Source organism: Accipiter gentilis, chromosome 14, assembly GCF_929443795.1.
Source record: "Accipiter gentilis chromosome 14, bAccGen1.1, whole genome shotgun sequence".
Taxonomy (NCBI): Eukaryota; Metazoa; Chordata; class Aves; order Accipitriformes; family Accipitridae; genus Astur; species Astur gentilis.
The window spans coordinates 15,487,889-15,514,746 of NC_064893.1; the positions used below are offsets into that span (position 1 = coordinate 15,487,889).

Consider the following 26,858-nt stretch of genomic DNA (forward strand, 5'->3'; position numbering starts at 1 on the left):
AAGAGAACAGAAAAGAAGAAACTAATAATGATAATGATAACACTAATAAAATGACAACAGTAGTAATAAAAGGATTGGAATGTACAAATGATGCACAGGGCAATTGCTCACCACCCACCGATTGACACCCAGCTAGTCCCTGGGCGGCGATTCCCCACCCCCACTGCCCAGTTCCTATACTAGATGGGACGTCCCATGGTATGGAATACACTGTTGGCCCGTTTGGGTCAGGTGCCTTGGCTGTGTCCTGTGCCAGCTTCTTGTGCCCCTCCAGCTTTCTCGCTGGCTGGGCATGAGAAGCTGAAAAAATCCTTGACTTTAGTCTAAACACTACTTAGCACCAACTGAAAACATCAGCGTTATCAACATTCTTCGCATACTGAACTCAAAACATAGCACTGTACCAGCTACTAGGAAGACAGTTAACTCCATCCCAGCTGAAACCAGGACAGAGATATAGGATGCTTCTCCAAAAAAGATATGGCTCAGATGCAAGCTGGTTTTCAATTTCTTACCTACAGCTTTTCCTGTTTGTACAACATTTCTGCTAGTAGAAACCATCACATTTCCAATCTTCTTTCCACGTTCACTGTTTTGCACAGAGCTAAACAAGAGAGATACTGAAGACTGTTAGTTGACTGACTTCTTATTAGTACCAGGTGTAAATAAAATACATAGTTAAAATATATATCAAAACATACATAAATTTACATAGCCTACATATATATAGGTTTTTGTATACATACATATACATATATATATACCTATATATATAAAAAAAAATATGACATCAAGCCCATAATTCCTGCATGCATCTTATCCACGTAGATCACTTAAGCTTCTCAGAGGAAGAAAAGATACTGTCAGCAAGACAGGAATCAAAACACCCAATGCTTCACTCTTATACAACACACTTTATACATTTCCTAAATGTTTACCAAAATGCATTTATGTTCTAAATTACAAAGTCAGATTTGCAGTAGTTTTGAGAATTTTTAGCCCTAGTATATAAGCTTTAAACAAAACAGTAATTGTTACTGGTCAGACATTATTCTTTTATCTAAATAGTTTACTTTGTATCTTGCTTTAAAATTAAATTTTTCATCAAGTACAGTTTACACTCATGCTTTTGTTAAATGCAAAAAAGACGACAGACACTACCACCACCTGGAAAGAAAAGCACAAAAGCAATCAGTTTTACTGCACAAGTGTGATCACTTGAAAATAATCTCATTTAGTTTTAAATGGTAACATTCAAATCCACATTTCAGGCTTTGCAAATCCATTTATGTAAAACTTAGCAACAAGGCATGCCACATTCTTTTCCCACTTTCAAAATCTTCATTGTGGATGCAAAAAGCAGAAAGAATGAAGTACACCAAGAACAAGTTTAGGCTCAGTTTGCAAAAGCAAGTAATTTTTATGAGTATCTGATAGCAAAGTCACATATGGAAAATAAAGGCATTGTAAAAATATTTATTATTAGAGACACACTAAGAACTACTGGTCCTTTTACATTGATTTCAGGCTACTCAGAAGAGTTAGCATCTCCTCTGTCAAACACAAAAATAGGGCAAGTAAAAGACAGACACCTCCACATCTTTCAAATTAAGTCTTTCTATAAAGACTGTCCATTAATAATAAGAGCTGCTATCAGCATGCACCTTATTGAAGGCAATTACCTTGAAATTCATTTGCATTGTCAATCACCATCATGGAAATTTAATCTGTCATTGGTCAGCAAAAACAACAAAAAGATTCAGCGGGCTGAAGTCTGAACCTTTTTATTCCCCAAGTTGTTCTTCTATGTTAGCATATGTTTTAGGTCTACTCACAGCATACTGAACATAACAGACTACAGTCAAGGCAGGTGCAGAATCAGCAGCACGTCTGTACTGCTGATTTACAGGCATCTTAAAGAACCAGTCCCTGATATTTCATGGTCAACATAGCTAAGTGAGAAAATCTATTTTGCTTGGTGCATAAACAAGAAGAGATAGTTAACTGCAACTCCAATTCTGGCTTCAGAGCTGAACAGCTATGGGAATAACAAGCACCACCGAGTTTTAGACTTGAATACTACAGGCAAGAGCCAAGACCAACTTAAGGTTCAGTTGAGTGTGGTGTAATGAGAGATGATGTTAAACTCATTTTAAACTTCTAAATTGAAGAAGCTGAACCATGTCTCAGAACATACACAGCAAACTTCTATAACAATGCTGTATCAAAAACCAGCTAATTAAATAAAAGAGCTGTTTTCCCCTAATAACGAGACCTCAAGTCAACATACAGAAAAACACTGATGAAAGTTTTAACAGCTTTAGTTTACAATTTAAAAATAAATATACAAAAGTCTTGTACTTGCAATGCAAAAAAACAGGGCTCTATTATGTAAAGTCCAACACAAAATAGTGCATTAGCACTGTTTTTCCCTATTTCAGGCAAATGTTCCATCTCTAGATGTGGTGATGTTTTGCAAGAGGACATTGAGTATAGTTTCATGTAGGTGGCCAATTTAAAACATTGTTTTGTTTAGTTCATCATAGCAACAGTTAAACAGTTATTAATATTTGACCACACTTTTTTTAAAAAATACAAATCAAAGTACTATATACTTACTGTGACAATCTTAACTTAACATCTGATACAGAGTACTGTCCCTGGAATGGGTGGCTAGAAGAGGAGGAAAAACCCGAAAAAACATTAAGTATTTATTTTTTCCACAATGAATCTATACCACACAATTATTAGTTATACTCCTCTCTGTGGCTTAAAAAAAAATAATAATTTGTAGGATTACTACTATATCACTTTACAGAAGGCTAGGTCCCAGTGACTATTCAACCTTAGATTTCTTATGAACTACCTGTAAGGTGCCTTCTATTTACAGACCAGATATTAACAATCTTCTTACACTAAGGCAGAGTCATCTCCTTCTAGCAACACAGAGCAAATAAAAAAAAGAAAAAAGATCCCTTAAGTAGACCAAAAGAGCTTTGTAGATCTGAAGAAAAACCTTCTTCAGACTACAGCAGCTGACAAAACAAAACTTCCTGCAGTACAGTAATAAGACATTAACCCATAATCCCATCACCAGGGCGGGGAGCAAGTGAGCAGCTGTGTGGAGCTTAGTTACCAGCTGGGGTTAAACCACAACAGTCCTTTTTGTTGCCCAACATGGAGCATGGAGGGTTCAAGGTAATGACAAATTTGATTGCAGTGTGCTAGATTGAATTTATAGCTGTTATTGCTGTTTAGCTATTAATTGACAGGCTCCTATGCTTGCCATGGGGCTTGCTTGCCTTACTGTATATTAGGGTCTAGTGCTCATTAGTGGCTGCTTTTTGCTTTTACTGCTTGCTGTAGTGCTTATCTTACTCTGCTGTGCCTGGGAACATTTTGATAACAGCAATGGCGATGCACCTGGGCTGCCAGATGGCCAGGGCATCACTGCTGTACTGGACAGGCTGGAACTCCAGTGAGAACTCGAGTCAAAGAGACTGTGACCTGTGGATGAGTCCACGTGGGAGCAGGACACCCCAAAGCATCTGTGGCTGTAGATGAGTCCACGCCAGAGCAGGTACACCTCAAAGTGTCTGTGGGCATGGTTATGTCTGTGCTGCAGCAGGTATACCTCTGAAGCAATTGTGGCCCAAGGATAAGTCCACGCTGGAGAAGGTACACCTCAAAGCACAAGTGGCTGTGCATGAAGTGATGCTAGAGCACCTCAAAGCATGTGGCCATGGATAAGCGCACAACAGAGCAACTACACCCCTAGAGGGACTGCAGATAGGTAAGGCCATGTCAAGCAGGTTCACTTCTGAAGGGACTGTGGCTGTGTGTAAGGCCATCCTGGAGTAGGTATATACCTGAAGGGACTGTGGCCCATGGATAAGGCCACACTGGAACAGGTGCACCTCAAAGCGACTGTGGCTGTGGATAAGTCTATGCTGCAGCAGGTATATCCCTGATGAGACTGTGGCTCATAAATAAGGCTTCACTTGGAGCTGATACACCCCTAACAGATTGCAATCTGTGGATAAATCCAAGCCAGAGCAGGGGCAAGGGGAGTTCATTGCAATGTTAAACCCTATGGTCTGGTCCAAAGGGACCAGGGGTGGAGACTGTAATGGAAATACTTGTACACTGTTGTAATCCATGATTTGAGTTGCATGTTATAGGAATTACTATAGCAGGAACCACTTGAACCAATGGAGGACAAGCCTTACAAGAAGCAGCGCAAGTGCAGCAGTGACCTGACCTGAGCTGGCTTTGCTGCCCAATAATTCCACCTGTCCTGTCCTGAGTGACCACCATAAGAGATGGAGCCCAAAGTCAAGGACTAAATTAACTCAGTGGACATTTTGTGGACATTTCTGGACATTCTATGGACACTTTACAAAGTTGGTAGACTAAGAGAATGACATCTGTGTATTATATTGAAGGATGGGAAGAGGGGTGGTGGTTAGCGAGGATGTGTTGGATAGTGTGGGACCTGAGCGTGATGTAAATGGTATGGAATAAGGGGTGGATATTGTCCTGGTTTCAGCTGGGATAGAGTTAATTTTCTTCCTAGTAGCCGGTATAGTGCTATGTTTTGGATTTAGGATGACAATAATGTTGATAACACATGGATGTTCTAGTGTAAGTACTGCTCTACAACAACTAAGTAAATTACTTTCCAGCTTCTCATGCTGCCCTGCCAGCAAAGAGGCTGGGCTGCATAAGAAACTGGGAAGGGACACAGCCAGGACAGCTAACACAAACTGGCCAAAGGGATATTCCATACCATATGATGTTGTGCTCAGCATATAAACTAAGGGGAAAGCTGTCTGGGGAGCTGCTGATTGGGAAAAGGCTGGGCATCAGTCAGTTGGTGATAAGCAATTGTTTTTCATTTGCATCACTTCTTTTTCTTGGGTTTTATTTCTCTTTTTGTTATTTTCCTTTTCATTATGAGTTATTATTATTTTATTTTATTTCAATTATTAAACTATTCTTATCTCAACCCATGAGTTTTCTTACTTTTACTCTTCCAATTCTCTCCCCCATCCCACCAGGGGGAGTGTGAGGGGAGTGAGCGAGCAGCTGTGTGAGGCTTATTTGCCAGCTGGAGTTAAACCACAACACCCATGCTAAGCAAAACACATGCACAGCCAACAGTGTTACCAAGTCTAGCATCATCTAATCTTTGAGTGAAAATACACATAAAACAATCCAAAGTATAGAAGATGCAACATAAAACAGCCAACTCTCCTCCATCCCCATCAATAACAACCCTGGACACAACTATGCCCTGCACACCTGGAAGCAATTAATAAAAAGCAGAACCATCTGAGGGCAATTCCCAAGGAATGACAAACTTTCTACAGCTGGGGACAGCCAACAATCAACTTGAACAAGTTTCAATTCTCCTGACTCTGGATATATTTTTCTTCATAAAACTATAGCCCAGAATTAGAGTAAGGTATTGAAGAACAGAAATACTTTCTTTCTGTACTTACAGAATAGGGCCCCAAAGTTTCACCCCCAGGGCTTTACAGCAGGAACAAGGGCAATGCTGTAATTCTACAGAACACTGTGCCTGAATATGCATACTAGGAGCTCTCCATGTTAAATGCTAAAAAAAAAAAAAAAAAAAAAAAAAAAAGAAGAAGAAAGTTTCCTTACCTAGAATTTACCTCTGCAAGAGCTGAATGCTTGTTGCTATTCCATACTCTGTAGTTGTGGGTATTTTTCCAGGCTGCTACAAATGCCGTTCCAAAGTCTGACAAAGTCTTTTCGTTGTCTGAGAAATTAAAAAAGATGAGAATTTGCAGCAATTCATTAGAGATGCAATACAAGACAAATTACTTTTTTTTTCTTGTAAAAAAAATTAAAATTTTCCAGGCTCTTACCAAATCAAAGACACTTAAAGCTCTAGTACTAAGAACTGGGCACTTAAAAAATGTTTTATTATTTTCATTTTGAAGTGTCCCAAATATACAATGCCAGGACAAGAGGGAGGGGGAAAAAAAGCTTAAAAAACTCCACTCTTCTTATTTTTAATTCATTTATAAAGTTCTAAGTAAAGAGCTCAACTGGGGAAAAAAAAAAAAAAGTCACCCAAACATGGGCCTCAACTTAGTCTCTGGGCAAAGACAGGAAAGGGGAGAGAATGGCCACAAAGCAACTAAGAGCAAAAACATCATTTGCATTGGTCTTGGTCAGATACACTGAGCTTTGCTGTACTATGTTATTACTCATTCAAATTTAGTACATCCCAAATCCACACTGAAGAGTACAGGAAATAATTTTAAAGCCAGCCAGTGAAGTAGCATCAGTTTCCAGAAAAACCTGACATTTCATATCAACCAGGTAGTCATCTTAAAATATTAATGTTGTCAGAAAAGAACTTGGCATCTTCCAAACTTTAAAATCAAGTTCTCAAGCCCATGTTTTCTCACAAATACCAGAGAACAAGATCTGAATTAGTTAATTGATATGAATACAGAATAATCGTGACGAGAATGAAGTTAACAGGGTCAGCGCTGGGCAAACTAAACATTTTTTCCACAAATAAAACACTGATTCGTTTAGTTATATTCATGCACAAAAGCTGGAACACAGAGATTTCCCTCAGAGTTAAGACAAAAAGCGTTGAGCTCCAGAAAAATGTAAGCTTATAAAGCCTCTAAATGACACTTTTCACTTATGTGAATCCCTACTTAAGACCATAGCAGAGAGGAGAGGAGAGATGGAACAGCCTAGTAAAACTTCCTGAAGACAGTCACTTAACTCCATGTCTCCTTGAATCCAATCCATTCCCCACAATTAACTTTAAGTTGCAACAGTCTGTAAGACACCCAAGTTTTTGTAAAAGTCTCATCATATATGGGGTTTCAGGTACTTCTGCTTAGGAGGAGAGCTTAATTAAATCAAGGAGGAGACAGTCAAATAAAATGTCTGTAAGGCTGTGAAGCAATTAGTAATGAGCTTGTGAAGGAATAATAAGAATAGCCAAGGACAACTGAAAAAGCAGCCTAAAATGAAATATTAGGCACAGAGAGATCCAATGATAGGCCACATGTTTAATACAACAAAGCAAATGCTTATTACACCCACCCTCATCTCAGTCCCTAGGCAAGGTATCTGTTCTACCTGGTTGCAGCACAGCAGCAAGCAGTGCATGAAGATAAGCACTGAACTGAGCCCTGATCCACTCATCTCCTCCTTCCCATCCAGTGCCATCAAGGAAAACATCATCTCTGTTCTCAGTTACATGCTTCACCAAGTAATCTGCAAATCTTAGGTCAGCAGTTGTTGGGTTCAGGATCTTACGGAGTTCTGGATCGTGGATTTGTACATGAGCGTCTTCTATCTGTTTGAAATAATTCCAACAGTAAACATTTATCTCAATAAAACTGCTTATACATACTACTATATATTGCTACCTAAATCTAAATTCACATCCCCCAAAATATCAAGAAGAAACAAATGGCCAAAGAAATAATGAATTAACTGTTCTCAGTTACTCCTGAGATTCTCAGATACTGCTCTGATATAGCCAGATGATGATCATCTTCCTGGCACATAGTAAAAGTTGCTTATTTGACAGGATTTGGCAGGGGAAGTTTAGTGCTCACATTTATTTTCCTAGAGGCTCTTTGACTATCGCTTCAATTTATTAAGTTGGTTACCTACATGTAGCTATCTTAGGTTACCAAATGCTGATTATATAGTTGTACCTATTTGCTAAAACCAACACAGTGTTTTCCTAAGATACTATTTTTTTAACCTCAATTAAATCAGAAGGAAGTCAAGAGCAGCATGCTTTATTATCCAACTGTATCTGTTTCTCAGCTGCAAGCACTTATTTTTGAAGACCTTATTACAAAGTCATGGAAAAAGCCCATGACATGAAAAGTAAAATTACACCAACAACAAAACAAAAATTTAGAAGTGCCCTGCAAATTCAAGTATTGGATAGAAGAATATACACAAAAGTTTTGCACAGCTTATCTAATCCTATCCTAACAAATGATACAAATTTAACAAGTTTCTGCATTTAAGAATTTGTTTCATAGGGAAGTAATTCAAAATTTGAGCATGAATGTGAAACTTTAAAGCTATACTTAAAATGCAACCTCCATTTCCCCCTGCTCCACCCCGCTCACGTTCAAGCAGTTCAAATGCAAAAGATTCATACTTCCACAATTGCATCACTCAGATGTTTCTGCTGACGGAACAAGATATTGGTGGCTCCCGCAACAAAACCACGGACTGTTACATCTGACAGGAGATGATGCTGCTGCAGTGCCATGTATGGCAAACAAAGGTACCCCTAAAGTAACAGAGATATTTAGCAGATTAACGTAAGGCAAAAAAAAAAAATCCAAACAAAAAACCCCCACCAATTATCTATATTCAGTTTTTCCTAATAAAAGCCAGCACATTCCACCGAGAATCAGCCTTGCTTATTACAATTTCAGCCACAATTATCTATTGTTTTGCTACATTACATCTGCAAAGCAAAGCAACCAGATTCCATATGAATTAAAATTTTCAATTTAAAAAAAAAAACTGTGTCACCTTTCAGTCTCAGGACTGAAACTGAAATACAATGCAAAGGACAGAAATCAAACATGTTTATAAGGCAGCAGAATAAGCAGTATAAAACAAGAGTGAAATCTCAGGTCAGTTCAGAGACAAGAAGTCAATGGAAATAAAGATGCATCTCTCCACTTGCATACCATGATGTCTTCTGGTAGTCCTGAGGCACATAATGCAGGACACCTACAGACTGCTGTCCACATTTTATAAATGGAGATTTCCAGGCTCCAGAGATGGCAGTCAATTTTTGATAAGCATATGCATGCCCGCTTTAAGAAAGAGCGGGATGGAAAGCAACACATTGTGCTTTTTAGCCACTCCATATTTGTAAGTTAATCTAGTATCCTACATTCCAATTAAAAAAAACAGCCAACAAAAACCCAAACATTTTGAAAAAAGGCTTTGAGGGAAATCACTGAGAAGCAGCTATAGGTATTGTAATTTTCTTTTTAAATATAGGATCAACGTACCCCTGAAGTCTAATACTGAAGTATAATTTCAGCTGTTCAATTGCATAAAGCACAAAGCAGTTTATTCACTAGTAGAAACCCCGAAGGGCTAACAGCATACTGGACAGAAACAAAGAGCATATGCACTTCATCACGTAGTACATGGTAATTGGAAACATATGGAAGAAAGGAGCACAACTATTCCTTTTTGTTATATTAGACACAGGGATGGCTTTCCAGATGACAAGCACTTATCAGCTGAAAACAAACAGTCTGTGTCAAAGGAACAATGGTGCTTTGAGAGGAATCGCCAACCTAAAATGGAAATTCTTCAAAAAATATGCCTTAAGAAGCTGGCAAAGGGAAGGTTTAATTACTGTATACTCAAGTAGCAGTGTCTTGGAAATCTTTTACTATTTAAAGTATCAAGTGTCAGTTCCCAAATTCACATTTTTCAAAGTATAACAACTTTTATTTCCATGAACATGTTCCATTCTTTTTTGAAAAGTACAAATGAAATGAGCATTAGATCTTACAGAACTGGTACTAAAGAACATATTTTTCCTTATGCTCTGATGTACTTGGATATGTTTTTATGCCATCTGTCAAAATATCTTCCCATTCAAATTTGTCAGATTTATTAGTCTTTCCATGGCATGGCATAAAACAACACTGAGATGAGAGCTCTAAAAGAGATTTAAACTTCCCAGTAAGTGGTTAAACTATAACTTTGAAACACATTTTTCTGATAACTTAGAGATGTAAAGCCTTTTCTGCTTTAATTACCATCAGATGAACTCAAATGAAAAGTGCCTTTGTGGAACAGAAGGTAATCACATAAAAACTGTCAGCTTCCTTAAAATTGTTTACTTTTCCATTTTATAAACTTAGTAGCAAACTAAGTTTGCACTTGTAGGCCCCCTTATCAATTATTTTCTTCTTGCTTTCAATCTAGCATTTTCAATAGAACTAGACTAAATACAATTTACAGGCTATTCTCTTGATTATACAGATCATAAGGACAAACACCAGACTGCAGATCTTTATTGATAAAGCATTTCTAACAGTAACATGACGCAACACAGGGCAATGACATTGGAGCTACTCACTTGGGCCCACACAGTATACTGTTTCCAATGAAAGTTATTGTGAGAAGCTCAAACACAATCATCAAATACAATGTTTTGCAAGGAAATGCAAATAAGCACCTCCAAAGGAAGAAACACCACTTCAAACCTCATCAGCTTGAGGAAATAAATCTGAATCTTCTACTTCCCAGGCAAATGCTCATCTAAAAGGTTATTACATTAAAACCAAAACAAAACAAAATGTAGTGTATCACTTCTTTCACTGGCAAAAGTATCTTTAAAAGGGACACATTTTCCCTGGTTTTTATGGGAAACCAGCCCTAGTAAAGGTATTGCTTGTTATCTCACAATGCTCATCAGAGTCCTTAGAAAGACTCTGGAACACCTGGAGTTCAGTTAGGCATCAGTGCAAGTTTAGAATTCAGCAAGTTAGCACCATGCACAGGGAAAGAGCCACAGACAACCAGAAAAAGTTATCATGTAAAGAAGTGTGAAATTATATATATAGTTACATTTTTGTCTGTGTGTGTATACACACACATTTGTATATACATTTTGTGCATATATACACACATACACATTTATAAATACATATATATATAAAAATATAAAAAAATTAAAAGAGGAAAACATAGGTTTAGGTGCCAGCTAAGATACAGCTTGCAGAATCTTAGTTTAGATTAAGGTATCTAAACAGTTCTTAAGTACTCTGATCTTGCCCCATATAGGTCAGATCAACAATTCTTCAGAGTAGAAGAAAACAGTATGTACTGATACATACCATTTACTAACCACAGTGGGGCTGCAGGTTACCATCATGTAGAATTGCAAATAGTGTGCAAGTATACATATGAAAGAAAAGTGGAATGCATATGTGCACGCACACGCCACTCTCAGACATGCACTGACACTTTCCACCTGCCTAGGAACATGGTCATTTGACAGAGACTGTACTTACATGTTTTGAAGTACCCTACTGTCCATTTGGAGTTGGGTAACCAAAATTATTAACCACATTGAAAAACAGATGTCTTTTTGAGTTACCAGCTATCATGAACAACATGTTTACCTTTGTAAAAATAGCCAACGGCATACCATACTGGTCCTCTTCCAACCCAGATACCAGTCCTGGAACAAGTACCGTGTGTCCTGTATTTGCTTGGGGCTGCACAGTGATTGGAAGGCTTTCTGAGCTCATGCCTTTGCTTGGAAGATTTTCAGCCTGTTCTGATGCTGTATTTTCATGTTCTCCTTCTCTCAAATTAGACTCCTCCAAAATGCTAGGATCTAAGGTCTCCCAGTCACTTTCAGAGGACACTGGAGAAGTGTGGGAAGGAACTTTCAAGCGCTGCACAGTACCATTGGAGGACTGAGCTCCATTGCAAGTCTTCTCTGACTGGGAGAAAGGCATGTTTGCTTTTTGACCTTCCAGTGAATGGTTTCCTGCCATCTTCCTGCCTCCCTTTCCCATTCCTAAGTTTGTATTTGAATTATCAGCAGCAGACACAGAAACATAGTCATCTAACCGTGGTGTATTTTCCTGCAACCCAGCATCTTCCGATACGCTCTTTCTTGGTCTATACTGTGAGCAGTCAGTAAGACCATGTTCAATCATACCTGGAAAGTGACAGCATGCATGAGTATCAGCATCTCAATAGAAATTTAAGTGACTTTTGTTAAAGAAAATGAACAAAGTCCTCTTGTGTTCAAAGTGGAAATCATGTATTTCAAAACACCACTTTGGGGAGGGGGGTGTTAAAAAAAAACCACTACAAGAACCAAACCCCACACTTTCTCTCCTAAAGAATCTGCTCCAACTTTTTTTGCTTTGAGAAGACCAGTTAGAAGCTAAGAATTAGCAAGGTTAGGGGGTTTGGGTTTTGTTTGGGTATTTTTTTTCTTTTCTTTTTTTTTTTTTTTTTTTTTTGAAGAGTGCATGTGGAAGGGAGAGGTTTCTATTTTTGGTTTTTTAAGGAACTTGACAGGAATGTGTGACTTATTCAGGGTCCCATCTATGTTACCCACAGGCAATACAGAAGATACAGTGGCTCTGATTAAGCACAAGAAATAACCCATAGAGTGCAAGCAGTAAGTACTAGGAGATGTGTACATAGTACATGGATATGCACAGAAGTCACCCATTTTTCAGGCAACATACCAACATAACTCTTGTCACATAAGTTGTTTTCCAAATGAAACAGTACAGCCAGTCTCATTTATCACCAAAAGCATATAAAAAGAAGTCCAAACTTCTCTTCTTACCAGGAAAGAGTGACAGGACAGTCATCAGAGCTCCCACCAACCTATTTACTGGAGAAATATAAAACAGCACCTGGTGGCAGAAGGGAGGGAGGTGGGGAGAAGACGGTGTGCGAGAGGAAAGAGGAATTAGGGAGGAGAGAATGAGAAAAATAAAATTACACTTAAGCTTGACAAAGATAGAACACATACAAACTATTCAATGCATTGCTTTTTACATTATTTTAGAAAGTCTGCTTACCAACAAAAGCTCTTAAACCAGTTCAAAGTAAATATTTAAATGTCTACTGTATCCTTATATAATATTTGTAATATATATGTTATATGTATACTTGTCAATCTTCCAGATTTTTCTGTCAATTGTTCAGATTTTCTTCCTCAATTGATCCAGTTACTGAATGACTTGACAGAAAAAAGCTGTTCCTGGCACGCCGCATAGATTCTTGTTCATTTGTAGTACACTAAAATATCTGTGTTTATATCAAAGAGGCCAGACAATCTCCATTCCAGAACTCTGACAAAAACCTATGCAAAAACATCTCCTCTAAGAAAATATATTAAAGCTATGCAGATAAATGAAAAACAGGATAAATGCATGCTGCATTTATTACAGGTATCTTCCTATGATTGAAAAAAAAATTTTTTTTTGAAACAGAAGACATGACTGATATTAACTTTGGTAAAGCACTTAAGGCATAACATGGGAAAACAGAATCTCCTTAATTAAATCAGAGAGACTGGTATTAGTAAATTAGTTAGGAATTCAAAAGGGGGGCGTCAAAGGCTAGCAATGAGAGAAGAAACAGAAGGCAGACTGAATATTACTACTGGAGTTCCTCCAAGACAGACCTTCGGGGGAGGAAAGCAAAAAAACCCAAAACCCCAAACAAAAAAAACACCACATAAGTCAACTTGTTTAACAATGCCATTTTTGCATCCTCAAACAGCACAATACTAGTAAAAAATATTTCAGCATTACAAGGAATCAACAATGATGCAAAGGAATACAGAATGATCTAGCTTGATGACTTTGCAGGCCAGTTTAATAGGTATATGATAAAATTAAAAGTGCAAGTTTGTGGACTTAGACTTAATAAAAGACTTCTGCTGTAAGCTAGGAAGACACTTTAGAAGTGACTGATTAATAATAACTCATGTTCCACTAGTATTTGCAAGTCTACAAGCTAGTGAATCAGTGGAACCAAGAGAAAGACCTATGCAGTCCTTACACATAGCAAGCGATGGTAGAAATAGACTCAGCTAGAAATAGATGATGTACATTATCTTGTACAATTTTTCTTTTCTTCTATGTTCAAGATAAGTGAATTCCAATTGCAACAGCCACAGAAAAAGCATGGTGAGAAGAACAAGCAGCTCGTCTGGGCAAAGAATTTCGGCTTACTCCAATGGGAATAAAAAAGTCTAACTTCTTTTAAGATGCTGCTCTATAATGCATGTATGAAAGATACATTAGCAACGAACTACAACAGAAAGCCCATGATAACCCTACAGGTTTAGAGTCTATGATACCATGTATTCCTAGCCAAACTTATTTTTAAACCTACAGAAATAATTAAGTCTATAAAGAAGTACCTTGTTTACAAGAAATCTATTCCAGTCTAGGTTTTTGTTTGTGTATACCGCTTACTTAAGCCAAGTATTTTTCTGTATTTGTTCCACCAAGTCCCTCTGCCATCTTTCCATCTACGTGAGTGCACACCTCCTACCCCCCATCCCCATTTATACAGCCTACAACATTTACATCAGCAAACTGGGTGGTCTGGCCAGCAGAAAGTCAAATGATCACCAGCTGGAAGTAGTCTTCCAGCCTAAAAACAGCTGAGAGGTGAAAAAAATTCCTTTAGCCTGTGGAAAGGCATCAATCGAATTGCTAAGGATCAAAGGAAATCTGTCTGTGGCATTCAGGCATTCTTCAGCTCAAGGAAAATTGGCATTACTAGTGGCTTCTTGCATATCATATTTAAGGTCTTTGAACATACAGATACCCACAGTTATTCTGGAACCTTAACATCTACCAACAAACAGGCAGTGCCAGAAAACCAAAACTCTTCCTTTTGAAATTGCAAGTGTTATCTTCCTGTTGGAGCTCAAGGAAAAACAAAAGCAAAGCAACCTGCTGGTTTATTCAATAAGCATCCAGTTATTTTCAAAATAATTTTGTATGTTTGAGTCATGAACATGCTTGGGAAACCTTCCCTCTCCCCTCTTCCTGTGCATTTATGTCTTGCGGTTTAAGCAGCTTCAGAAAAGAATTGTAGCTCAGTAAAGTATTTTGTTCATATATGTCTAAATGCTGAACTGACCTGACAAAATGCTATCATAAGTTTTTAAACAGATCAATAGAGATACTTTACAAAATCTTAACTGGAAAATATTTTTTATGGTTTTTTCCAATTATGGTTTAAAAAAAAAATTAAAAATCACGGTAGACTTTCACAATGTATTATGGGTTTTTTTGGAAAAAGCTTCCATATTGTCTTGATTACATACATCTCTACATGTGTACTTCTACTATGTCATAATCATATTTTCTCAAGTATACCTTCTGCATAGCCTTTAATATAGCAGTCTTTAGTATATGGCTCTTTAATGCAGAAACTGCATTTATTCTCATCTATAAATACTTAGAACCGTTAAGGTATACCTAACTTAAAGAATTAAGTGACAAGTGCAAAAGCTTCGGAAAGGCTGCTAACTTCTATTTTTAAAAGCCATATTTTACTCCCTCACAAGAGGTACCTAGGCCTTGGATATAGACTTCAAAAAGCCACACAACTGTTTCAAATATCTTACAGATTAAGTCCTACTGACTTCCCAGTTGCAGCTAACAGGAAAATCTTATGTTCCCTCTCAGCACTCTGAAGAAGCTGGGGTTTAACATGGCAGGTTCACTGAAGAAAAAGTGACATTTGGGAAACGGAAACAAAACTTTAAACAAAAATTTTAAAAAAGCAAACAAAAAATAGTCCCTGCATAAATGTTTCTGGGAGCTGAAACACAGTCATTTCACTGAAAGTTCTTGTTCCAGGGTATTTATACATAGAAGAAAATAAACATATCTGCTATTTCACATCTGCTTGTACATTTTGCATATTCCGCTTAAATTACTAAGATAGCATTGCTTCTGAGGGAGTAAGGTAGCTTAAAGAAAACACTGAGCCTAGAATTCAACAGTTTTTACCAATTTATAATCTGAGTTCAGCCTGACCTAACAGATACAGCTCTTTACGCTGTCTCCTGCAGGTGTCCTGCAATTCAGGTCTGAAGGACACTTCTAGCCCAAACCAGAAGTTCTACTTACTGAATACCTGTAAAGCTGTACGCTCCCTTTTAGGTACTAGCATTTCCTATTGGTTCTTTCACACAGGTACCTATTTGCATATAAGTATATCCTTTCCTACCTTTTATAATACGTTAAATTTCTCCACTCATATTTAATCACATTTTACTTACTCTGGCTGGGACAGCTATTAATAAGGTGGAATGTGGACAGAAGCAGAGGCAAATTTGTACATCAACACACAGCAGTTATGTGTAGCATAATGTCCCAATTTATATATGGATGCAAAGTTGTTGATATGACTTCAGATACTTTTATTTCACTTTATTTTACTTTAATTTGTTTTTCACTAGTATATTCTACACAATTTCATATGAAAAAAAATTCACAATTGCATTTCTATGTAAATTACCTGCCTTCGCCTACAAAACGTTACCTTTTTCTCTAGAAGAATCAATTTAAAAATGATCAAGACCTGAAAAAAAACACAAAAAGGAAAAACTGGTGAGTGAACTAGTGCCATTAATCAAAAATACTGTGCAAACATAATCTCTTATCATGTTTTCATGTTAATCACTGCATAACCGTCAAATGATCAAATACAGGTGACCAGTAAAAACCAGTGTTCCAATACCCTTTCTCCACCTGAGCCCTCATTTTAATATAGCATTTGAGATGGACAAAGAAAAACCTGCACAAACAAGAATTGTTTGATTTGAATCATAAAAAGCTTATCAGAAAGAACACATTGTATAATTCCAGAATTTTAAAAAAAAAATAAACTGCACAAACATAAAAGAGCTCCTCCACAGAAATACAGAAAACAATTCAGCAAAATACCAAGAACAGCATTCACCTCACCTAATTTTAGGCATCTATAGATGAGGCATCTAGATCAGAAGTGGCTGTCCAGATTCTCTACACTCAAAGTAAAACACTGATGCTTCTGGCACATGACTGGCAGACATCTGAAGTTAAACAAAAATGAGTTCTACCCCAAAAATCTACTGAGCAGGCAAAAATACACCATGAAACCCAGATTCCTGAATTTGTTTCCTTGATGCCTCTCAGTTAATAAAAGATTCTAAATGCTATTTGTACCTTTGCTGTAGGATACGCGCTCAATTTCAACAGTCATTAAGAAAAAGAAGGAGAGGTGCAAGTCCCCTTAGGTTCTATGATGGCAGAAGCTGCAAAAGTTACAAGATACAGGGAAAAATGCTCCAAGTTGTGTCTGCATGGACTTTAGCAATATTATTCTATCACATTCATCTGACAAGAAGCAGGAAATAGAAACAAGATCATAAATGAGACACCACTTGCACTTTGGGACAGGACTAAAGACATGTTACACAAACCTAGAAATCTCCAGGGAATCCAGCAGACAGACAAAACTTCTTAGTCTGGAACTTACTTTCACTCAAGTCATGTAGGCAGAAGGGAAATTAGGAGGCTGTAACCAGAAGTACTTAAGAAACAGTCTTCTTACTTGTAGTTCAGGTATGTCTAGACATGTTTATTTTTCAGTTCCTCACAAAGCATTTTACTCCACAAAATAAGTGCTGTAATTTGTATATTTAATGGAGAATGCCTACCTTGTGTCTAAAGTGAAGAACAAGATCCCGAGGAGACAGCCCTGAGATACCAAAAAGAGAGCAATTACTACAGTTTAATAGCTAGTAGAGATACTAACTTACTTCTTGTCACCTTCTTTCAGGGGAGATGGACAGCCATTATGCATTCTATGTGAACCTGATTATTTCAATAGCAGAATTCATACCAAATTCTTTCTTTTGAGCAGGAGCAAGAGTTAAATCTACAATGGAGACAATAATAATGTAAATAGTCATGCTCTGAGTTACTCCTGTTGGCTGCCACACAGCATTATGGAAACACTGAAGTAAATACTACACCGTGCATTCAGAAAACACAGGGAAGAGTCAGAATCAAATGGGAGATAGCCCAAATAACAGGTAGATGAAAGCTTGAGCACCCCACATCATCAAATAGTTCAATCTAAAAATTAAGAAGGTGCTGTTTCCCAAAAGCAGCCAAGCAGTTGCTTGTCAGACTCTTAGGTCAAGAGGTAACATGGCTTTCAGCCTACCACTAACTCCTATTATAAAAGCAACACTACATTTATTTGACATTTATTTAAATCCATTAATAAAAGAAATGCATAACAGAATACTGTGCAGGCACACAGACCTCTGGTGCTTAAGCTGTTAATACACATGAATAAATTAGCTAAGGAAGGGAATGTGTTGATTAGTGTAACATTATCTCTGCTGCTTGTCCAAAAAAAGTCACTTACCCAGATAAGCTTGTGACCCTTCTAGCAAAGTACTGCCCAGGGAACTATTCATATGATCATAAAGTTCCTGTAAAAGTTAGAACAAAGGCAAAAAAATCCAGAAGCTGTTAATGGCATATGGTCACACAAAATTCAGAATAAATAAAATTCACTTATTCAAGGATTTCAATGTCTTGTTCCAGAAAGAAAGTAAAATTTTACTAATGGAGTCAACGGAGATACAGGCTGACAATCACACTCATTCTTGTGTTTCATTACAAATCAGAAAGCTGACCCTCTGTCAGATTAGGGTTGTTCATTTAGTTCACGTCAGGTTATTACAAGAGCTGAATAACTGTATGACCTATGCAAATGGAACATTTGAGCAATAATTAAAAACACTGAAGTCCGTAGCCATACACTGAAAACTTTGTTCTGTGTGGCTATTGCTTAAAATTTACCTTTAGAATTGAAATTTGCGTGAAGTCTTTTTCTTCAAAATATGCATGTGTAATGAGTTGCAGCTTTGCCTGAAGTAACCCATACAAAGGCTTGGAAGAAAAACAAACACAAAAGCAAGTGAAGAAAACTTATTTAACCACTCATTTTGAATGTTAATCTTCTCCCATTCTTATCTTGCAATATAGACACATTATTACGCATAGAGTTCATGGAGGGACAGTCCTTAGTCACTAACTCACACCATCTTTCTCCTGTGCTCATTTTAAATGCCGATAATTATTTTCTTTCCATTTGCACGTACCATACCATCACTGAACACCTTTCTGGAAAAGTACTTTCCTGCTTTAACACTGCTTGTGCAGCTCCAGTAATAGTTCTTTCTTCAGCTTTAACCACAGAAAGAATTTCTGTTCCCTGCCTGGTGACCAGTGGCTTTTGCTAAATAGGTAGAAATACACGTTTCTTCAAAACAAGAGTATGCTGTGCATGACTACTTTAAAACCTCTTTCAGTTGCCAATAGACACTCTCTCCAGTTATTATAATGGCCACACCCCTCAATCCTACTACATGAAATAAAGTTAGTAGCACTTAATAATGAAAAGTGCAAATAGATATCCAGGTCCCTGACAACAGACAGACAATTTTACAATTATTCTTACAAAGAGATACCAATTCAAGGCAGCTCACTCAAATGCCATAGCCTTCCAATTCAATTTTGTTTCAGTATTTTGTTACCTTCTGCAATGATTTAAAGACAGATGTTTGGAGCCAAAAGTTCCAAATAAGGATATGGAAAACAAATTATTTTTAGTCTGTTGTTTGAAAATGTTTTTGGAGTTAAACAAGCATTCTTACCAGCTGACTGAGAACACAGACACTTTTCTGTACTGTTTCTCGGGTGATGTCTGCTTGACGTACTTTTAATGCCTAAGAAATAGAAGTATTACAGTATTTTTACCCTCACACAATTTAAAAAAGAATTCTTTCACAGGTCTAGTTGCCGCATACCACCCCCCTTTTTAAACAAAATCCTCAAACTGTCTTCAATGGTGGAATACCCAAACCATGCCACAGTATGCCCTTACCTAGTAAAAATAGTCATAACACTGATATGTCAGAGTTGTGTTCTTATCTCTCTGTGCACAGCAAAGATCCAAATACAGCTGTGATGACAGGCAGAGGACTGTTTAAAAGACACTAGCATGAGAAAAAGGCAATAGCCCTGGAAAAGGCAGTGGCATTTTAAGTCAGGGTAATGTAACAGAAGAGAAGCCACAACACGTCATTTGTTCTTCTCTAACATTATCTGTGAAAATGGACCCAGTTGAAAAGTCTTTGCCGAGAAATTGTTTGCTTTATACTCAAGGAGTTTCTTTGAGCCACCCATAAAATAAAGGAGGTATCATCTGCAGAATCAACTACATTCTCAGCCAGACCAAATGGTCCCAGCACTTAACAGCAGACCTACAAAGGATGGGGGCAGAAAGACAGCCAAGTGATACACTTCATTGTACAAAACAGCAAGTGTGTGGACTGCAGCCCACACATCAAAAGGGACAGATGGAAAGAGTGGTAGAGCTGCCATATAAAACACATTGGTTTATATTCTACTTGTTCCAAAGAGTTCATTTTAAACACCTATTTATCTTCTTAATTGGTTACTAAACAGCATAAACTGGAATCAAGAGCACAATAAAGCCAAGTTATTGCATAGTTAAATAGAGCAAGACTCTAAATCACAGAATACAGTTAACACTGGCTGCAAAGATAATGAGTGAACTGAAATCAACATGGATTTAGTTCAAAAGAAACCGAATTAAAATCTGCATGTGTGAAATTTCTCCTATAGCATAAACAGGAACTTGAAATATAATCAACGTCTGATTAACACTAAACCCGAGTACATAATTTACATCTGAATGCAAGACTCATTTAAAACTCAAACCCACATGGCATTCCAGATTCTTGGCACTTCACTGGAAAAGGTAGTAATTTTTAAAGGAATTTGTAGTAACTTCTCAATTTTAAGTGCACAGATCACACTACCATAACTACTTTTGAAAATATGGACAGATTCTAGTAGATCAAGTACATAATTTCCTCAGTGTGATCAGGTGCACACAATTTTTCAGCTTTACTGCTAAAAGTTCAGTATTGGTAAGCAGCTACAATGAATGGAAAGATTCTAGTCTACTCTGCAAGAGTACTTTTGGCAAAGGAGGTAGGTGAAGAGAAACATCCCTACACTTGCATTGTCAGATCCCAGGAAATACTCTAAAATTTTTCATAGTCACACACTGGAGAAATTTCAACTTTTTCCACCTAAGAGGCCTACTTCCTGGAAACATGACTTGGCCACCTGACAGACTGTCAGCTTCATTTGTTACTTGGTGCTGATGCCTGGATTAGCTCTCAAGAACCAAAACATATTTTTCAATTGCCTCGAACATTTCAAAAGACCACAATATGCCTGCTGACATAAGGGAAAGAAATAGTTCTCAAATTCTGTAGCTGCCTACTGTGCACATTTTCATAGACTTTTAATGTAAGCTGATCATGCAGTTTGACTGTTGGCGTAATTCAAGCCATTGAATTTTAGGGTCGTTAATGCATCAGCCCTATTATTTCATTAATATAATTCACAACTTGGAAAGTTACCTTCGCTTCGATCTGCCTATAGCAAGAGACGCCATATACTGTGGTTCTATCCCCATATCTTGGTGGCAAATGGAAAAACACAGTATCTATGAAAAAGAAAAGACTGTTTCGTAAGTCACTAACAAGAGTTCAGTATTTTTATTTTCAGCATCACTTATTTATAAAAGGTTTACTGCTGAAAATACTAGCACACTTATTTTTCTGAGACTTTAAAAAAAAAGAAAGAAAAAGTAATCTATAAAGCTACGCCCACACCCAAATTAGTTTCCAAATTGCAAGATGCTTTCCCAATCCCGTATGGAGCAGCAAAGACAAGGCACTATAAGGCAAGGTGTACAGTTGCAGCATGATGCCATTAAGAAGGTAAATGCAATGAAGATTGGGGGGGGGGGGGGGAGCAGGCACAAAACACTAAGGAGGACACATACTGTTAAAAGATTAGAGTAGCTGCTACCACTGCCAAGGTAGATATCCATGCACCAGCACTGCTATGCTAACAAAAAGGATTTGTGAATCTTAGTCTCACACAAAATAATTACTGTCTCTGTGCAAGTGTGACATGAAAGAAAAAGATCTCTATAAAATACAACAAAAGAAAGGCTTTTATGGCTTGAGATCTATATACACACATACATATACACATGCACTTGCTACTACCGCAAAGAAGTTGCTAAATCCTAAGTAAAGGAGAGGATTACCACTGTTTGCCTTTCAAAACACGAGTGAAATCCATTTTGAAACCAACTATTAATTTTTTGTTTGCTTCATAGTAACAAAATGAACAGAAGAGACAATCCCATATGCATTAAGTCTAACAGAAAGAGGGACTATTTTTAACAAAGCTTGCTCCCTTGAACAAGTTTAATTATATTCTGGAGATCACCTAGACTTTTAGAAAGCCTTTAAGACTATTTCCTGTATCTAGTCATCCTCTTTGCAAAACTGCAACTATCAGTGGGAATTAGTTTAAAACTCAAAAAATAGATATCTAATAAAGTTACAGTAAATGTAACATAACTATTATCTGAAACATATTCACCTGTTTCAAGTTCATGTGTATTCTTGCCTACAAAACACAAGGATATTTATCAGTTTTGTTGCCAAGTCTTTTCTTCTTACCAAAAAATACACATTGGTAATCTTTCAGTGCAGTGATAAAAATGCTCAAAGCTAAGCATTAACTGGGGTGGTACTGAGCCAAGTTAGAACAGTGAAGTGCAGCTGCATATGATTTTCCTAGCTTCGAATGTAGCCTACTTCTCACTATGTATTTAACAACACAGAAATTGAACAAAAATCATGACCCAGACCAGAGTCAGAGAGACTTCTATTGCTGCTAGGAAGGGGATTATTTTGATATGACTTCCTTTGCTTCCAAATGAGGTCTCTGGAAGCTAGAGAATTAGGAAGGTAAGTACATCAAGTTAAAAAAAAAAATCTTATTAAAAGTAGCATTAAAGGGTTTCTGTGATTTTGCTATTTTAAGTGACTTCCTTGTTCACTGCTCTGCAGAAAAAAAGATTAAACAACTGAATATGCATATAAATGTCACAGTGATGAACTGAACTGCTGTTAAATAAACAAAGAAATAAATGCAATACTAAAAAAAAATATAACTGCAGTGAACTTGCTGGTAACTACATGGCAAAGGAATCATTCCATCTTCATTCTGCTGACAAATACACTAAAGCTCCTGTTCCTACCCTTTACATTTGCTGGTTTTCAAAATATTTCATTCTACAGACATTGAATGACTTGTAGGTCACTCCAAGAATCTCTAAATTAGTGGAGGGGGAAAAAAAATCATTAGAAAGCTGAATTTTAGGATTTCATTCTTCCCTTACCTCAAAACTGGATTAAGGTTTTACTCAAGAGTTTATTCCCCTTTCAAAGAACTTCTGAGAAAGTCAGTAGCCTTGTTTTGCAATAGGACTACACACAAGTGACCCTTAAGCTTTTATTGACATCCAATTTCTTGATGTAGGAGGTACACCTTTATGATCTACTTTCACTTTAAACTCTGAAGCAATTATCATTACCAAAGTATTTTGCAGCTTAAACAAAAAGTACGGGAAGTCTAACAGTGAAAAGAATTGTTGGTTGCAGTAGAAGTAGTACATAAAACTTCCTCTCTTGTTTCTTACCTTCCTGATAGTTGTGAGCACCATCTGGTAAGGCGAGAAATGGCAAGTATTTCCATTCCTCTGGTAAACCGTGGCTGTCATGTCCTTCTCCAGGCTTTAGGGGAGGATAGGAAAATTCAACCTAAACAAACGAACAAGAATAGAGTGAGGCAGAGAGAGAATACATCACTGTTACCAAATAAGCAAGTCTCTGTGATTCAGCCTAGCACCTTTTTCTGAGCAATGGTATAAAACAAAGTTTTTCTTCCTACTAGCATTCCTTGTCCCTTCCTCCAATGCACCCATGGACTGACTCATGTGTGGTCTAACTGACAGGCCCTGGGCAGATGTGGCTTCTGCTGTGCTTCCATCCAGGCTAGTACCTTTTCCTACAGAGAAATATGAAACAGATCTTTAAGCAGAAAACATCACTCAGCAGCTGAATACCTTCACCCCTGTATGCACATAGCCAGCAGCACATTGCTGCACCTGCAGTGTCAGCAGAGGTCATTGCTGGGGCACACACATCCTGAAATCAGATTTGGCTTCTCTGCCCCTCCAGGGCTCATGACTAGGTAACATGCTAACACATGCAAGTGTGGTGGGTTGACCCTGGCTGGACATCAGGTGCCCACCAAAGCTGCTCTATCACTCCACCCCTCAGCTGGACAGGGGAGAGAAAATATAACAAAAGGCTCATGGGTTGAGATAAGGACAGGGAGAGATCACTCAGTCAATTACCATCACAGGCAAAACAGACTTGACTTGGGGAAAATTAATTTAATTTATTACCAACCCAATCAAAGTAGGGTAATGAGAAATAAACCCAAAGCTTAAAACACCTTCCCTCCCACCCTTCCCTTCTTCCCAGGCACAACTTCACTCCCAGATTCTCTACCCTGTTCCCCCCCAGCAGCACAGGGGGACAGGGAATGGGGGTGAGGTCAGTTTATCACACATTGTCTCTCCCACTCCTTCCTCCTCAGGGGCAGGACTCCTCACACTCTTCCCCTGCTTCAGCATGGGGTCCCTCCCATGGGAGATAGTCCTCCATGAACTTCTCCAATGAGAGTCCTTCCCACAGGCTGCAGTTCTTCATGAACTGCTCCAGTGTGGATCCCTTCCACAGTGTGCAGTCCTTCAAGAACAGACTGTTCCAGCATGGGTCCCCCACGGGGTCACAAGTCCTGCAGGCAAACCTGCTCCAGCATGGGCTCTTCTCTGCATGAGGCCACAGGTCCTGCCAGAAGCCTGCTCCAGCATAGGTTTCCCATGGGGCCACAGCCTCCTTTGGGCATCCACCTGCTCCCGCATGGGGTCCTCTATGGGCTGCAGGTGGATATCTGCTCCACCGTGGACCTCCACGGGCTGCAGGGGGACAGCCTGCCTCACCAGGGTCTTCACCATGGGCTGCAGGGGAATCTCTGCTCCGGCACCTGGAGCATCTCCTCCCCCTCCTTCTTCACTGACCTGGGTGTCTGCAGGGCTGTTTCTCTCACATGTTCTCATGCCTCTCTCTGGCTGCAGTTTCTGTTGCGCAGCAATGTTTTTCCCCTTCTTAAATCTGTTATCCCAGAGGCGCTAGCACTGCCGCTGATGGGCTCGGCCTTGGCCGCGGGCGGGTCTGCCTCGGAGCCGGCTGGCATTGGCTCTGTCGGACATGGGGGAAGCTTCTAGCAGCTTCTCACAGAAGCCAGCCCTGTAGCTCCCCCGCTACCAAAACCTTGCCATACAAACCCAATACAGCAAGCCTCTATTTTACCCTACAGAATGTTGAATAATCTCAGAAACTATAGTGACAGCAAAATACTGCTTTTAAGTATTTTTATGCCCTTGACTGCAATGAGTGCTACACATTGGCCTAAAGTACCTCCTTTTCCTTTCCTCAAGAAATTCTGCCTTTCAGTTTCACCTTTCATTTATTTGCCATTTACCTCTTTTTCCCAGTAAGAGGGACAAACTTTCTACTCCTCACACTACACTGCATGTCTACCATAGATCTTCATAATCAGTATCTTCACAGTACTATTGTTTCATCTTCTTTTCCTATGGAGACCCCTCTGGGTTTCCAGCCACTTTCACCAACTCTTTCTTCCATATGTTCATTTATAAAATTACTGAACAAAATCTAACCACAAATTTATCAGTAAAAGAAACTGTTCAAAGATACTGCAACTTCTCTTGAAGGACATTTAGCAATAAACTAGTGAGCTGTAAAACATCTACATGAAAATAAAAACGCAGGACAAAGCAAGCACAGAGAAAATATTAACATTTGATGGATGATAAAATAAAAATACTGTAAAGGACGAGAGTACTGAAAAAGAAATGGGAAATAAATCAAGAAAAAATGAAATTCTTCACCTTACCACGCGGTGTCACTCTTCCTACAACTGTTGCCAACTTGGAAAAAAGCACGAAGGACCAGAAAACAAGAAATCAGCCCTGCTACTTGCTGTATCAATTTCAAGTTTTCTTATTCCTCATATATAAAAGAGATCTTGAAAACATCCAAAGAAAATAAAGGTCTGGTGAAAGACCAAAGCCCTGAGCTAAAGGTAAGTAAGGCGCAAAGAATAATTATACAAGGGGGTGGGGAAAAAAAGACATGCAATAGAAAAAGGATTAATTTTGGCAGGGTAAAGAGGGGGGAATCCAGACCCTGACTTGTAGTTAGTTGTCAAGAATCCACAAAGCCTTTTAAACAAAATAGCCATTAAGCAAAACAGAAGAACATCTGACTTCCAAAAGTGAGACAAACAGTGGAATTAGCATCCATACAAAGAGCAGAGAAACTGCTTGCATTTAGTACCTAAATCCTGAGAATTCCCTGCTATCCTTTTCAAATCACAGATTATAAGAAAATCAAAATGTTAGAAGCTTCATGTAAATATCTGCAATACAGAAGAGGATTATATCATACAATCTGATACTGTCCAGATTCAAACTGGCTGGCTGAAAACACTGTTTACAGAATTATTACTGGATTCTCGCAGGAGGAGTAACCTCAGCAATAAATAAAGCACAGTTCGTAAGTTTTAAAACATAGATAGTCAAGGGGCATCTACACTAAAGTCCTGAATCAGGTGTTTTACTTCACTGCATGGCCAACAGAGAGGGGTTTGGATCCACCCTCTGCAGGAGTTTCTTTCCATAGAATACAGAGGAAACCCTGGGTGCATTAGATTTCAGTGAATACCTTCAAAGCGTCATTCCTGACAGGGGGATACTGCAAGTAAGGATCTAAGACATCATTGCTTCCAAGCACTTACAGAATTACGACTGTATTTTCCATTCCAACCAAAATAATGAATTAGAAGACATCTTTAAAGGAAAGAAGGGTAGGACAATTCAAGCTATATGAAAAAACATGTATTCACTAAGGAATACTCCTTTTAAAAGCCCAGAAAAAAGCTGAGAGATCTGGCTCCTGTGTTATTTTGACAGCATGAAATTTCCTGAAGAACGACTTTGTTCTAGCTCACAACATGCCATCAACACCTCAGCTGCTATCAGATACTGCCAGCAACCAAAGTACTATAAGAAAATTGAGTAGCCTAATTAAAAAAAAAAAAAAAAAAAAAAAGCCCAAAACCCCACAGTTCTTGAAAATCTTGAAACTGAGCAGTGCA

The 26,858-nt window shown here is 38.2% G+C and overlaps 1 protein-coding gene across 1 annotated transcript in view; it reads right to left on the minus strand.

Annotated features, from left to right (window-relative positions):
- AVL9 (AVL9 cell migration associated) overlaps nucleotides 1-26,858 on the minus strand; it is a 45,046-nt gene that overhangs the window by 6,384 nt on the left and 11,804 nt on the right. Inside the window, exons 2-15 of the mRNA XM_049816587.1 lie at nucleotides 23,248-23,368; nucleotides 21,104-21,189; nucleotides 19,301-19,372; nucleotides 18,444-18,533; nucleotides 18,004-18,070; nucleotides 17,285-17,325; nucleotides 16,126-16,164; nucleotides 12,392-12,461; nucleotides 11,199-11,746; nucleotides 8,189-8,323; nucleotides 7,141-7,360; nucleotides 5,671-5,788; nucleotides 2,620-2,673; nucleotides 516-604 (exon numbers count right to left, since the gene is read on the minus strand). Of these exons, the coding sequence (XP_049672544.1) occupies nucleotides 516-604; nucleotides 2,620-2,673; nucleotides 5,671-5,788; nucleotides 7,141-7,360; nucleotides 8,189-8,323; nucleotides 11,199-11,746; nucleotides 12,392-12,461; nucleotides 16,126-16,164; nucleotides 17,285-17,325; nucleotides 18,004-18,070; nucleotides 18,444-18,533; nucleotides 19,301-19,372; nucleotides 21,104-21,189; nucleotides 23,248-23,368 (1,750 nt within the window). The remainder of the gene's footprint in view (nucleotides 1-515; nucleotides 605-2,619; nucleotides 2,674-5,670; nucleotides 5,789-7,140; nucleotides 7,361-8,188; nucleotides 8,324-11,198; nucleotides 11,747-12,391; nucleotides 12,462-16,125; nucleotides 16,165-17,284; nucleotides 17,326-18,003; nucleotides 18,071-18,443; nucleotides 18,534-19,300; nucleotides 19,373-21,103; nucleotides 21,190-23,247; nucleotides 23,369-26,858) is intronic.